This window comes from Lissotriton vulgaris, chromosome 7 (genome assembly GCF_964263255.1).
Source record: "Lissotriton vulgaris chromosome 7, aLisVul1.2, whole genome shotgun sequence".
Taxonomy (NCBI): Eukaryota; Metazoa; Chordata; class Amphibia; order Caudata; family Salamandridae; genus Lissotriton; species Lissotriton vulgaris.
This window is the reverse complement of record NC_141695.1, coordinates 1705266806-1705281015: the sequence shown is the minus strand read 5'-3', so window position 1 is coordinate 1705281015 and position 14210 is coordinate 1705266806. Positions and strand designations below refer to the sequence as shown.

At 46.7% G+C, this 14210-nt stretch overlaps 1 protein-coding gene across 1 annotated transcript in view; it reads left to right on the top strand.

The window, feature by feature from the left end:
• LOC147706362 (SUN domain-containing protein 3-like) overlaps positions 1 to 6965 on the top strand; it is a 142449-nt gene extending 135484 nt beyond the window's left edge. The window contains exon 9 of the mRNA XM_086929071.1: positions 5188 to 6965. Within this exon, the coding sequence (XP_086785197.1) occupies positions 5188 to 5334 (147 nt within the window). The 3' untranslated portion in view covers positions 5335 to 6965. The remainder of the gene's footprint in view (positions 1 to 5187) is intronic.
• Positions 6966 to 14210: the final 7245 nt, after the last annotated feature.

Here is a 14210-nt window from a genome sequence, read left to right as displayed (position 1 = left end):
TGAGGCTGTCTTGGGGGGGGAGTGCTGAAGGCTCGGGCCCATCAAGCACCGCAGAGGCTGCAGGGGTCTGCGTTACGCCCCTACCATTGGTCAATAACATTTTTATTTTACAGGAAAATCACTTGTATTACATAGAAGCATAGACAGCTGCTATACCCCCTCGAACACTGGTAGGTGTTTTGTTTGGTCCTCATGCCCTTTGTGTTTCTGACCTTGAGATCCCTTTCTAGAATGGCCTCACATGCCAGTGTCATCACGAACGTCTGCGACACTCTGGTACCATCAGCTACGGATAAGCCTCAAGATGAGTGGTAAACACTTGGTATACAATGGTCTGCCATCCAAGCAGGCCCTGATTTGCCCAATCACTTCTGTACCAGCCTGCTCTTGTCTTTGCCTGTGAAGTCCAACCAGTGTAGGATGTTCTGGTAGTAAGCGTTCAACCTCTGCTCTGTCATGGTCTCTCTCCTAGAGTATCTCTTGTCATTCAGAAAGGTCTTTCAGAGCAGCTACTGCTGTGTATGCCATCACATCATAGTTTGCAGACTCCCTCAGCAGTTGCACAGCACACCCTTGGTTATCTGCTTACCACCTCTGAAATACTCTATATCCGATGTTGAGACGCAGCATCCCTAACTCTTTGAGGGCAATGCCCAGTAAACAATAAATGGAGTGATCAGCTTTGTCATCGTAGAGTGTGTCTTGCTCTCAGTGTGCATATTGTGCAAAAAACGCTCTACGTTATTGAGACCAAGGTTCTAGACCCACACATCTGGGAGCACCATGACTAATTCAGAAGGCAAGCACTTGGCTTCTTGAACGTTGCTGACCACCAGGTTGGCTGCATGTGCATTTCCTGCACCTGTCTTTCCTGGGTTTAGGCCTTGGATGCTTTGAAGGCCCAGTCTTGGTGGTGCCAGGTTCCCCCTGTTTCATCCCAGTGGCCTGCAGCCGAAGTCACCTGCTTTGGATCTGCACTCTGGGGATCCGCTTGCCATTGATGCAGATCTGATGAAAAAGCACAAACAAGGTGCTCAACAAGCAGTAAGTGGAAGAGCTTCTTGGAGGTCACCACCTTCTTCCCATTCACCCATCTTTTCAATGTATTGGTTACACCATACAACCTATATCCCTTGCATCTGATTCATGGTCTCCTCCAACTGTAGTACATCTAGCTTTCAGTCCTCCAACTCCATAATCATCAATGCTGCTGCGAGAGCTGACTGAGTCAACTTGTTAGACTGTCCTCTTTGCTGCTCTTCCAAGCTTCACACTCAAACCCTTGCAAAGCCACCTGTGTAAACACATCCCTGGCCACAGAGTACATCTAGACTAAACCTTTGGCGATGAGAGGGTGAATGATTCCCAGATGTAGACAGTGATTCAGACATTACAGGTGCAGGAGAAGACTTTTAACCCTCAATATTGAGTCTTTTTATATCAGGCACATGGGCCCTATCTTTTATTCCTCATTCCCCAGTCTATGCTAAAAACTTTGAAACTCCCTAGCTCTTTACTTATGTCAGCTTGGCTTTCACCACCTAAAACTCCATCGGCTTATTCTGGACAGCGATCGAGTCTGGGGTGGAGATGCTGTGCTGAGGCCACAGAGTTAAGATAGTATAGTTCTTCCTCTTGAAGGATCTCCACTCTGTGCTTGACATTGGTACTTTAACAGAGAGGCCAAGGCCTCAGTTTACATAGGGTAAGGAATTCGCACTCCCAAAATTACTGACACTACTGATTGTGACTATTTGAGGAGGTGAGAATATCATTGGATTTTGAATTTCCCCCTGAGCAGTCCTAAGGAATGCGGAATTACCGTGGGAATTGGGATCACTACAAATTTCTTATAACAATTTCCCATTTTTGGGCAATTTCCCCTACAGCAATATGCACTGATTTTTACCTAGCAAAATGTGCATATGAGAATTCCTTTGAGAGTTGTCATTCCCAGTTTGTGTAAAAACAGGGTACACTAGTTTGGAATTCACAGAACTGCACTTTAATTGTATGTTTATGAGTGCAGAGATTACGCGGTTGGGGCAGAGAAATCCGTACATAAAAAGATATAACAAGTAAGGGTGGGTGGAGTTGGCAGAGTAACACTAAGCAGGGTTGAAAAAAAATTCTGTAAAAACTCTGCTCCGCTCCGTTCCACTCCACCCTAATAATAAAACAGAAACCTCACACACCTTTGGTAAAGCAAACAAGCAACTCTACCTTTACATGCCAAAGAGCATATGGTTATCTCCCAAAAGTGAAATCGGAAATATAGCAAGCTGTGAGAGAGATGATGATTTTGGGGTCCCCCCTAACCTAGGGAGAGGATCAATCAGATTCCTGGAACACAACGAGCACATCATGTTGAACGATAAGGTGGTGGTTCCATCCTCATAGGACCACCCCAAGCAGAGTTATGGGCAAAAATACAATCCTAACCAAAGGCCCGGAAAGAATTATGGGGTGAGATTCTAGAATGACATGAATATTATAGAATTGGCTCTCCCGCTGAGCCGGGGAGAGCCGTTGCAGCCTGAGGAATGATTTCCTCTAAGTCTTGTCGGTCTGATTGAGGTGCCCATCCCACCAGGGACCTCAACAGTGATCCTATCAGCACTGGCTTGTTACCATATATTGTGACCTGTGGGAGTTAACATTGTTGTTTCTGCTTTTCAACATTCCTGGACATCAGTACAGTTTCTTCTATTTCCATTATCTGATTCATTCTTACAATAGACAATCTTGAAACCCAAACTATATTGTGCTAAAGTAACTTTTCCCCTGAGGTCCAGACTCAGATCTGAACCACTAGCCACCAAAGGGAAGCTGTTCCACCAACTCTTGTAGCTGCAAGGATATCCCGGTAATAACCGTGAGGAGATGTCATGTGTTCTCAACTAACCAGGAATCTAGCTACTTGGTCTTTGTGACAGAGAGTCTGATTCTCAAAAGTAAACTCTTAATTTTGTGGAGAACTCTGCACATAAAAAGATAGGCCTGTCCGATCATTTTATGTGCGGAGTTCTCAGTCCCGATTGTGGAGTCTTTACAGTCGTAAACTTACTATTAACTCATAATTTGTATTTTATTTAGCAATCAGAATAGTTTCTTTATTTATAAATATCAGTTTAAATAATTCATCATATAATTATATGTACAATAGAAATTGTTGTCAAGCAACAAAAACTATAGATCAAATAAGCAACCATATAACACTTTGAAAGGGAGATGCAACTCTTGGCACCTAAGTTATACGACAACTACATTGTTCAGAATAACCAATGCATTACAAACATTGTGCTTATACACAGTAGCAGATTAACATATCCTGTGTACAGAGTGGTGGAAGCAAGAAGCTGTCCAGATCTCCTGGTTTAGTGCTTGGGCCTACCAGTCTCTTGAAAAATGATATCTATTGAGGTGGTGTTCTTATCGACTGCAGGTCAATGGCTCCACAGCCAAGAAGGATGGTACAGTAAAGAGGTTGAATGGGCCGACAAGTACAAAGGATCACACGAAGACCATGAAAACATCTTGAAGGCACCAGGATCTGTCTATCTTACAGGCCAACACTACAAAATGATGAAATGCGTGTGCTCACACCAAATTGAGAAAAGGCTAGTGGGGTCTGTGAAAATGCAAGTGGGCAGGGGCCCTCAAAGGTCAAGAAAAATAGTGAAGCAAACATTGGAGTAAGGAGGGGGTTTGCTGAGCAGCAGAGTCACCTCTCGGCTTACCTGTACTTGTGGATGAGTTTCTTTGGCAGGGCTTTTGGAGCTCTTTTTCTGCAGCTATGAATACTTGAGCTGGATGGGAGCTTTCATGTAGCCAAGGCCAGAAGCATGGTAGGTCAACCACGTCAGTGGGACATCCAGGGGCGGCCCACAAAGCTCGCAGGTGGCAGGGCAGGCGTGGGGGTATCGCGCAGGGGGGTGGCATGGGGCGGGTATTGCGCATCGATCAATTGTAAAAAAAAAAACACAAATAAAAAAGCTTTCCTTGCCTGGTGGCGAGGCCTACATCTCTGCTCCTGCTCTCCTCGAGAACTTCGAGGAATAGGAAGCAGGCCCCACTAACCAATCACATTGCTGCAATGCAGTGTTGTGATTGGTGAGCACCAAGACTCCCCTTACGAATCACAATGCTGCAATGCAGCATTGTGATTGGTTTTGAGCGTCCTGGTTTGACGCTCAACCAGGGAATGGGGGCCTGGGCTTGTTCTCCATGCAGGCTGTAATGAAACCTGCATGGAGAATGGGGAAAATGCGCATGACTGCTTTGGGCGGCCAGAGAAGTCCAACCAAACAGTCATTGCACACTTAGGAGTGGGCAAACCACTCCTCCCCTGCCCTGGTCCAAGAGCAGAGTAGCCCCACCTACCCACCCGCAAAGCACCAGGAAGCAGCTTAAAATGATAATAACGCAAAGTTATTATCATTTTAGGTTTCTGCTTCCCACTGCTTAAAAGCAGTGGGGCGACAATCCTCCGCCATAGCGGAGGAGGCACCCCTGGGGACATCAGGCCTAGCTGTATCCTTTCGGAAGCGGACAGCAGCAGTTTTTCATTCAAAAGGCACTAGAGCAGGGTGGTGGTGTGTGTGAGCAATGTAGAAGTTGCCTAAATTAGTTACTTCAGCTTTTATTTCCAGGCCATGGGAGTTGGCTGTCAGCACAGGCAAGGCATTTTTCACCAAATGACACAGCTGGAGATATTTCCTTCACATCACAGAGAATTTTTCCTGATGGGGAATATTTTCACACAGGGGATATCTCCATTCACATTTCAAAGAGTATTGCCAGTGACTTGGCTGAGGATATTTGTATATAGGGGATATTTACAACCTCAAGGGGAATATTTCAAGTTTCTATAGTTGTATATGTTTAGGCCATATTGATTATTTACACTCTGCAGGGGGATTTACAGTCTTATGGTAAGTGTGGCATTTTAAGTTAGAGGGCAAGCTAAAGTCAAATACCTGGCATGGGTATTTTCCATTTTGATGTATTATATATTTCTAGCCACACATGCACGTTAAATGGATCATCAAGGCAATGAGAGTGAGTTTGCCCACTGATAATCCTGCTGAAAATCCACCTTATTTCCACGTGGACTCCTTTGCAGAACAAGCTCCTCTTTTTCTAGTAATCATGGTAATAATATTTTTCTTTTTCATCCATTTTCAGGAAACAAAAGCTGGCATCTTTAAATATATCCAGCTGAAAGTGCTGAGCAACTGGGGTAACCCTGAGTACACCTGTATCTACAGATTTAGAGTCCACCGGGAACTGCCAAGACATGTGCAGACAGACCTAGAAGACTCACGAAAATAATGTCCGGAACTGATGTAAAGTAAAACACGCTTTAAGCGAAACCAAGAAGATGGTAATAGAAACCTACGGTGTACGGGCATAAAAGGAAAATAATACATTTCAAAGGAGAACATTAAATCCCTTTTCTTATTCACCTCATCAACTGTCACTTGCTGTATTTGATTGGTGGTTACTTCTAAGAAAATAATCGGGCAGTGTTAGAAATTGTCTTTAGTTGGCCAAGGTATGCATCCTGACCAAGTAGGGACTGTAATCCTACTCAGGGTGGGTCACCATACAATCCCAGATTATCCTGTGCTCACCCCCTGGTAGCTTGGCACAGAGCAGGTAGGCTTAACTTAGAAGGCAGTGTGTACAGTATTTGTGCAATAACTCATTCACCACAAAAACACTCCACAACAGATTAGACAACTAGAGATTATTTATCTGAGTAAACCAAGACCAAAACAATCAAATTTCATCAAGTAGAAGTCGAGATATTGAATGCGGAAGAAATAAATGCAATAAAGCACTTAGAAGCAGGTAGCGCCAAAAAGGTTACTTCACGTTGTGAGGGACTGGTGCAAATCCAAAGCTCAGGCCAACCATGATGGATCGTGGGTCGGTTACAGGGACCCACATGTCCCTATGGACATAGTACCTTGGATCCTGAAGTCCAGTCTGCACAGCGAGGCTTTGCATCTTCCGGCATCATTTCAGAGAGGCTGTCGGCTGTGTGGCGCTGCTTTGCCGGGATGCGCGCTGCGTCGCGTCAGATTTTGCAGAAACTAAGCTCAGGCAATGGTAGGACTCACAGAAGGCAAAGTCCAGCAGCACCAGCAGAACTACAAAAAGTCTTTTGTGTCCCTGAAACTTCACAAACAGGAGGCAAGCTAACACGCCCTTGGAGATCACTTTGGAGGGAAGGCAGAGTACAGCTCTCCTTCCAGCAGAGCAGAGAGCAGCAGGCAGCAGGGCAACAAACAGGAAAGCTTTCCTTCCAGATAAATGCTTCAGTTGAGTCCTTTGAGGAGCACCGCAGTTCTTCAGACAGAGAATCGGTGTAGGTCCAGAAGTGCCTGATTTGGGAAGGTCATAGACCAAGTAAGTATACCCAAATGTGCCTTTGATGTGGGTAAAACTTCAAATAGTGGTGTTTAAAGTGCACAGTGCCCTTTCACCAGCCATTTGTGTGGGGCCAGATCATCACTCTTTGATGTTCTGGCGTGTTCCCCCCCTTTCCTCCCATCTGCCCAGGCTGGCCATCAGAATGCAGATTTATGCAGAGGGGTGCTCAGCCACCCCTGGCCTTCCTGGGTTTATGGCTGTTGGGGAGGAATGCACAAATGGGAACTGTCACCCCATCCAGATGTGTATTGGAGACACAGAACAAAGTTTATTTGAATTTTTTAATTTTATTTATTGACATTTAGAAAAAAACAATCTGACTAGGCACAACCACGGTCATTTCTGTTACAAATGTGTCAATAGATACTATAAGGCGATACAAACCAAAGACCATAGCAATATACCTCTTGGTAAGTAGCACCTTGATCAACATTTCAAATTGTACAGTGGTGATGTTCACGTTGTGATGTAGAGTGTAATCAAGGACACATTGGAAAGCAGTTAAACATAAATAAAATTTGGATAATAAGAATCAAGATTATTGCGCCATTTATCATGTACCCCTGTTTCACATTTATCAGTCATTCTACGTCATCACTGCATTCTCTCCCTCCGTCTCTTTGCCTATAAGGTAAGTCTTATATGGACCACAGTTGTTCTTAGTGTGACTCAGTGGTGGGAGTAATTCACTGTATTCATCTGATTGCATGTTACAATAGTTCATATCTGTGTGCCATTCCTCTAGTGTTGGGACTGGACCTCGTGCCCATCTCATTGCCAACCGGCGTCTAGCCAGCAGTAGGCCTATGGCCACCAATCTCCGGACTTTCCTGTCACCATACCTGTCATAACCCAGCAATGCTAGCATCGGGTCAACCGCTAGTGATAGACCTGTGATGCCCTCCAAATCGTTAAATAATATTTGCCAGAACTCCTGTACTCCAGGGGAAAGCTACGCAACATGCGTGAATCCAACCTCATTCTCGCCACACCTCTTGCATTCTGCTGAGTTACACAATCCATTTCTGAAGTGTCGCTCTGGTGTGTAGTAGAGTTGGTTGACATAGCTAAAATGTATTAGTCTGTATCTTCCATTTAGTAAGACTGTCTTGGCTATTGTACAACAATACTGCCAACAGTTGTCATTGATGGTCCTACCTAATTCTCTTTGCCAATCAATTTGTGTCTTTGACGGTCCAAGTCTACGTGCTTCTTGTGCAAATGCATAGAATTTCGCTATCAATCTGGCGGGAACATCCACGTGCAATAGGAATGACAACACCGGCATGTCTGAAGATTCCAACTTGTTGTCCCCCAATAAGTCATGGAATGTTAATCTGGGTCTTTAATATTGGAAAAGAGTGAGAGCTGTTGGTGCAGTCATCCTATTTTGAAGCACATCCCATTTACATACCTCTCCATCCTAGAAAAAGTCTCTTATTGATTTCCAGTGTGTGTAAAGCTTGCGCCACGCCTTTTTCCTGAACAGGAACACCACTTTAATGGGATGTTTGTCGAGTAAAGAAAGGAGCTGGCTTGTTTCTCCAGGAGACTCTGTCAGGCATGTACTGTGACCATAGAGAAAAGTTAAGAGCAGAAAAATGCACACTACCAGAAAATTATAAGAAAGAAACAACGGCTCCTGTGGATAGATATATAGCACTTATAGTAAATATTAAGCACAATGGCAATGTAGGGTGGTATGTAGGACGTCAAAGAAAGATGCTGTCAATACACTTAGTCAGTATGGTAGTAAATTTGTATAGTTTATATGAACATAGGCAAAATTAATCTTACTACAAAAATATGCAACATATTTTACAAACATAGTATAAAAAGTGACTGTGTGTCCCAAGTGAATATCTCAAATAACCTACACTATTAAAGTGAAAATCATATAAAAAAGGAAGGTTTCTGTTTTTTCAATTGATTTCAACAAAAAGAGGTGACCAAGCATAATTTATTCAATCAATATACAACAGTTGTAGAATTTAGGCAACTATTGTACAAGGTCTATCTCTTTGTAGCTGTCAACGACGTTTCTACCCATAGTGGATGCAGGGTCTCCTCAATACTGGTCAATGTAGGGACACCTATGGAGTATAATGATGGGGAAGTATTAGCTAAAGGGCCGGTGATGGTACAGGTTTAGGATGGCTTCTGTAGCAAGTGGGTGAAGGAATAGATGTATCTAAGTTGCTCACTCCTGTTACCACCTCTGGATAAGTTCCTCCATGGGAGTGGGTAGTGGTTCCGTGCTTGGTGTCCCACCCATTGCAGCTTCTTCCTTTTGACCATCCTTTCCATTGTACAGGACTTCAGGTCATATCACCTCTTCTGCTTTTTTTTATCAGTTGTCCAGTATGTAACTTACTTTATTGCCTCAAATGATGTCAGAGGGACTGTGACAAGCAACTTCCCATTCTCGGCGACACACTGCTCTGCCAAGATCCCAAGTTCTTTGTTGCTGAATTTCCTTTTCCTCTTTCTTGCTTCAGGATCCTTCAGTCCGTGGCTTGCAATAGTAGAATGAGGCAAGTTGTGGGCAGTGAACATTATTCCAATGTGGGTAGCAGCCACCAAATGAGGGGAGGGTGAGAGGGATGCGGACGTCCAACTCATTTTTTAGTACGCTAGCGCCAAACATGCACTGTGCTGCATAGCTGCATGTACTCTGCACAATGCAGCTAAATGCATACGCTCAGCATGCTCCAAGCTCCCTGCAGCCCAAAGCATGTTCTGAGCACCATGCTCAAACAGACATACTCTGCACCCCCCTGGCCAAAGCTTGCGCTGTGATATGCACCCTTCCAACCAACATTTCAGTTTTAGCCACAAGTAACCTGTTCCACAAAGCAAACACTGTGATACGCACCCTTCCAACCAACATATACCACAAGTAGCCTGTTCCACCAAGCATGCGCTGTGATACGCACCCTCCCAACCATCAATACCACAAGTACCCTGTTCCTCCAAGCATGCGCTTTGATAAGCACCCTTCCAACCAACATATACAAGTACCCTGTTCCACAAAGCAAGCAATGTGATAAGCACCCTTCCAACCAACATATACCACAAGTACCCTGTCATACAAAGCATGCACTGTGATAAGCACCCTTCCAACCAACATATACTTTAGCACTGTCACACAAAGCTAACATTGGGCACCCTAATGCACCCTACTGGCCTAAGCAACCACTGTGTAGAGGTATGCATTAAGAACCTCTCAATCTAGGGCATGCACTGAGCACTCTTCTTGCACTACCTTGGTGACCCACAGACTGGAAACACCATAGATGTGGCCCACAAAACATGGTTACATTAGCCAACCTCTATGTAAGCATCTTCAATGTGAGATGGCTAGCCCACCTATCATTGGTCTTCTGGCCTGGTAATCATGGGCAAACGACTTAGAACTTAAACCTTTTTTTCTTTTTTTCTGCCAGTAATCTAAGAATGGCTTGGAACAATTCATTCTGCAGTGTAGAGCTTGCCGAGAGATGCTAAGTTGTCTTGTACCAGGTGAGGGCACTCCACCCAGTCCAGTTGATTTTGTCTGCATGCTGGTGCTTGTTAGTTGGTTTTCATTATAAATGAAGGACTTCAGAGAACAAAAAAAGGACTAAGGGACAGATGTAGGTAGCCCATTACCGACCGGTATTAGGCTATTGAGATGTAGGTGGCTACATTTCAGATTCGGTAATTAACCGAATCGGTAATTTAAGGAATCGGTAAATTACTGATTCCTTAAAATACCAAATCGGTAAATTACCGAATCTGAAATGTAGGGCGCACTAAAATGAGTGCAATGCATGGTTAAGGATTCGGTATTTACCACCAAATAAAACTTGGTGGTAAATATCGAAAACCTTTGAAAACGCAAATTTGTGCTTTTTCAAAAGTGCCATGTGGCAGACATACATGCCCTTAGGACATGTATGTGTGCCACATGTGCACCCATGGACTATTCAGCATCACCCTTGAATGTGTTCCCCATTACCGAATCGGTATTTACCAATTCGGTAATTAATAATAAAGAAATTTATAAAGCGCATGGTTACGCCATCTTGGCGTGTCCCCGCGCTGAGTGAGAGGAAAGGGCAGAGACGTATCAGCGGACCAGATTGTACTAGGCATTGAACAAGTATGTTTTAAGCCGCTTTCTAAATTTAGCTTCCGAGCTTTCTAGCCTGATAAAGGGATTCCAGTTCTGAGCTGCCAGGACCCGGAAAGAGCGACCTCCCATTTTCCCCTTCTTTACTTTTGGGATTACCAGCTGGCCAGTCCCGCCCGCCTCCAGGCCCATAAGAATGAATGGGAATTACCGATTCGGTATTTACCGAAACGGTAATTACTGAATATTACCGATTGGGTAAACTTTACCGAATACTTACCTACATACTATTTACGGATTCTGAAATACCGAATCGGTAAAATTCCATATTTTAGAATCGGTAAATGGAACTTACCTACATCTGGCCCTAAATGTGCTGTTTAGGGTTGGCTTTGGGCTAGCTTTGCAGCTCCTCATTACTGTGCGATTGCTGGTCTATTTTGCTTGGAGAGATGAAGGTTGCTCCCAGATTGCCATTTTTTTTCATCATGGCCTTACAATATGAAACAGCTGCTGCAGTTTGAGAACTGCAGTGAAGTGCGGAGGGTGAAACGAGGTTCCAGTCACAGCTGCACATGTTACTAAATTCACTTTGTGTGGTGTAGTCTCTTACTTTCGGACATCCTCAAACGACGTGCTTAATTTGTGAAAAATATACGTACGAGAGCCCTCGTCAGGAGGGCACAGCGGCTTGCACACCCATTGCCCCTGCCATGCTGCCAATGACAGTACCGACACAACTACTAACAATCACACCCCTACAAGTGTGACAATTCAGACTATTCTAGGCTACAAAAGCTATACGAATTATTTGGGTGACAGGTATTAGTCACTTTTAATGCATTTTGAATGAATAAATAACTCTTGTTCTGTTCATCATGAAAGCAGACTAACAGTGCCGCCATGTGGCAGACTGTCATGAGTGCCAGTGTTGACAACTAATTGCTGGTGCCGAGCACCGGAAACCACTGGCTCAAATTAAGCACTGCACCTCATAACCACCGCTGCTAAGAGGCATAGTGCAAAATGATTGAGTGGTATTTGTAATTCACACGTGCCTGATGTCACTGATTAAGCGAAACCCACAAACAGCCCCTCCAACTTCCACACATAGGATTCTCAATTGTAATGACAGCAGGATGGCTCAGTGAGTTAGAAACTCATTGGAGACATCCATGTGCCCTACAGGGTGCAAGTTCAAATCCAGGCATGACAAACAGAGCCTGTTGTTTCTTAACGGTGAGTAAATTGAGTACCTTTAAATTGGGTAATCGTGACATCTTTTATGTACAGCACACACAAGAACACCAAGATAGCATTAATTTCAATGGGATGCTATCCTCCAGCCGTCAGTTTTCATTAAAGTGGATGACTTTCTTGCTGCAAGTGTCTGAGCCTGAGAAAAGAGTAAAAAACAGAGATAACAATGAAAGGAGACAGTACATGTCAGGAACTGACGACTAAGAACACTTACTTTACTGTGTAACAAGAAGGGTAATGGGGTGGTGACACACAAATGAAGATAGCACAAACCAACAAGGGACAACGTACGACACCAGAACGCAACCTAAGACAACTGAAAAGATGAAATAATTCTTGAATACCTGCAAGGAAAAAAACAGAAAGCATAGGAGTAGGAACAAATGTGCAACAGCCAGTAACACCATCCTGTCAAGCAATCAATACAAGTTAAAAACATCTCAAGAGGGCGTGGCCAAGATGGCGTCGGAGTAGGATGCTTCCTCGAGCCTCTCCGACGCCGGACCTGCTTAGCAGCGTATAGCGGGGTCCCAAGGAGCGTTGACCGGCGCCAAACGATTGGTGAGGGCTGCCGATCCACGGAGGTGTGCTCCGGTGCCATCAGCTGAGAGGATCGGAGCCTCCTGAGGCCGGCGGTGAGACAGCGAGTTGCGGCCTGTGGGGCGGCGGCCTCACGTAATCCAGAAACCGGCGACGGACTGGCCGGACCCGGCGCGGCTGAGTCTCCCGGTGTTGGGGAGCCCGCGTCACATGGGGAGAGCGGAGGCCTAGACTGGCCAGCGGTGTGGCTGACAGCGGTAGCGGCTCGGCGGCAAGATCGGCTGTGCCTGCGGGGAGCTGGAGCTGTCGGAGATCAGACGTGAGGAGTCGGGCTGAGACTCGTGTGGCGGCAGCAGTCCGGAACCCAGGGCAAGCCCGGCCTGTGCAGCGACTGCGGGGGAGGTGCGGAGTGCCCCCGTCGTCTCCGGGGGGGAGGATCGGCCTGCCTGGTCCAAGGAGGGGCAGAGAGCGAGGCGGAGCAGGAAAAAGGCCGCCATACCTGTAGTGGACGCCGGATTGCGGGGCCTCAGGGGGCTGGGCCGGACGGGGAGTCTCCGCCGGGTGGACCAAGCGAGGAGTGTACTCACGCACGTGGAGCGCGGGGGGAGCAGCTTCGGCTGGCGGAAGAGCCACCGTGGAATCAGTGCCTTAGGCGACAAAGGGGGACACTGGACCTACTAGCATGCCCTGTGGAGGGTCCTGGCATCGGCTCTGAGGGGGCCTAATCGGCTGGTCCCAGGAGGTCACGGCAGCGTGGAAGCACTCCGTGGTCTGCGTGTTGAAAGGCGGATGTGGCAGAAGGGCCGCAGCTGGAGAGCACGGGGACCGGCCTGAGGGGGGCCAAGGCGATTACCCGCACGAGTGGCGGACTCCTCTTGCGACAGCACACGGGACGCCGTTTTGGAGGAACCTTGCATAGCGGCCTTTGGAGGCCTAATCCTGATGGTCCCTAGACCTGGCTGTGGGCGGGGGCGCTGACGGAGGGGCCACGCGAGCTTTGTACCTGGGCGCCTACTCCGAGGTGAGGGCAGTGCCACCCGTTACCTACCTCCTGGATTGGAGGGGACTCCAGGTGCTCGCGGCTCTGGCGGATTAGCGGTCACTCTGGAGAAGGTGAGGCAGCACTACTGACGGGACGTCCCGAAACGGAAGGTCGCCATCCTGAGACTTGTCCTCCCGGCTGCGGCTAACTGGGGCCTAGTGGTAGGAGCGCAGCGGCCACTCACGGCCATGTCCAATTCGCAGCGCAGGGGGGGGGAAAAAGATGAAAGAGGGGGCCGCCAAGTCATCACAGCAACCGGCGTCGCCGGGAGCCAGCAGTTCCTCAAAACAATCAGACGACGAGGCGCCAGCGACTAAAGCATTCATGAAGGAGCTCTTCGCTACTATTAAGGAGGACATCTCCGAACTCCGTACACAGTTGGCCTCGGACCTCAGGGAGGTGAGGAGGGACGTGGACGGGATTGGCGAGAGGGTCGCGACGCTGGAGGACCATGACCTTAGCATGGCAAACGATGTGCACCAGCTCCAGCAGGACATCATACGTCTCACTGAGCAGAATCTGGATTTGCAAACACACGCAGAAGACTTGGAGAACCGCTCCAGGAGAAACAACATCCGTATCAAGGCGGTGCCATGGGACGGTGAAGCGGGGGACCTGCGTGGATACGTCCAAGCCTTGTTTCTCCAGATCCTAGAGGATGAAGAGGTGCGTGACATCCAGATGGACAGAGTGCATAGAGTGGGGCTGCCCAGAAGGGGCGGGGGCCCTCCACCAGATATCCTCGTCTGTGTGCATGACTTTCAGGTAAAGGAAAGGATATTGCAGAAAGCTAGAACCATCACCTCGTTGCAA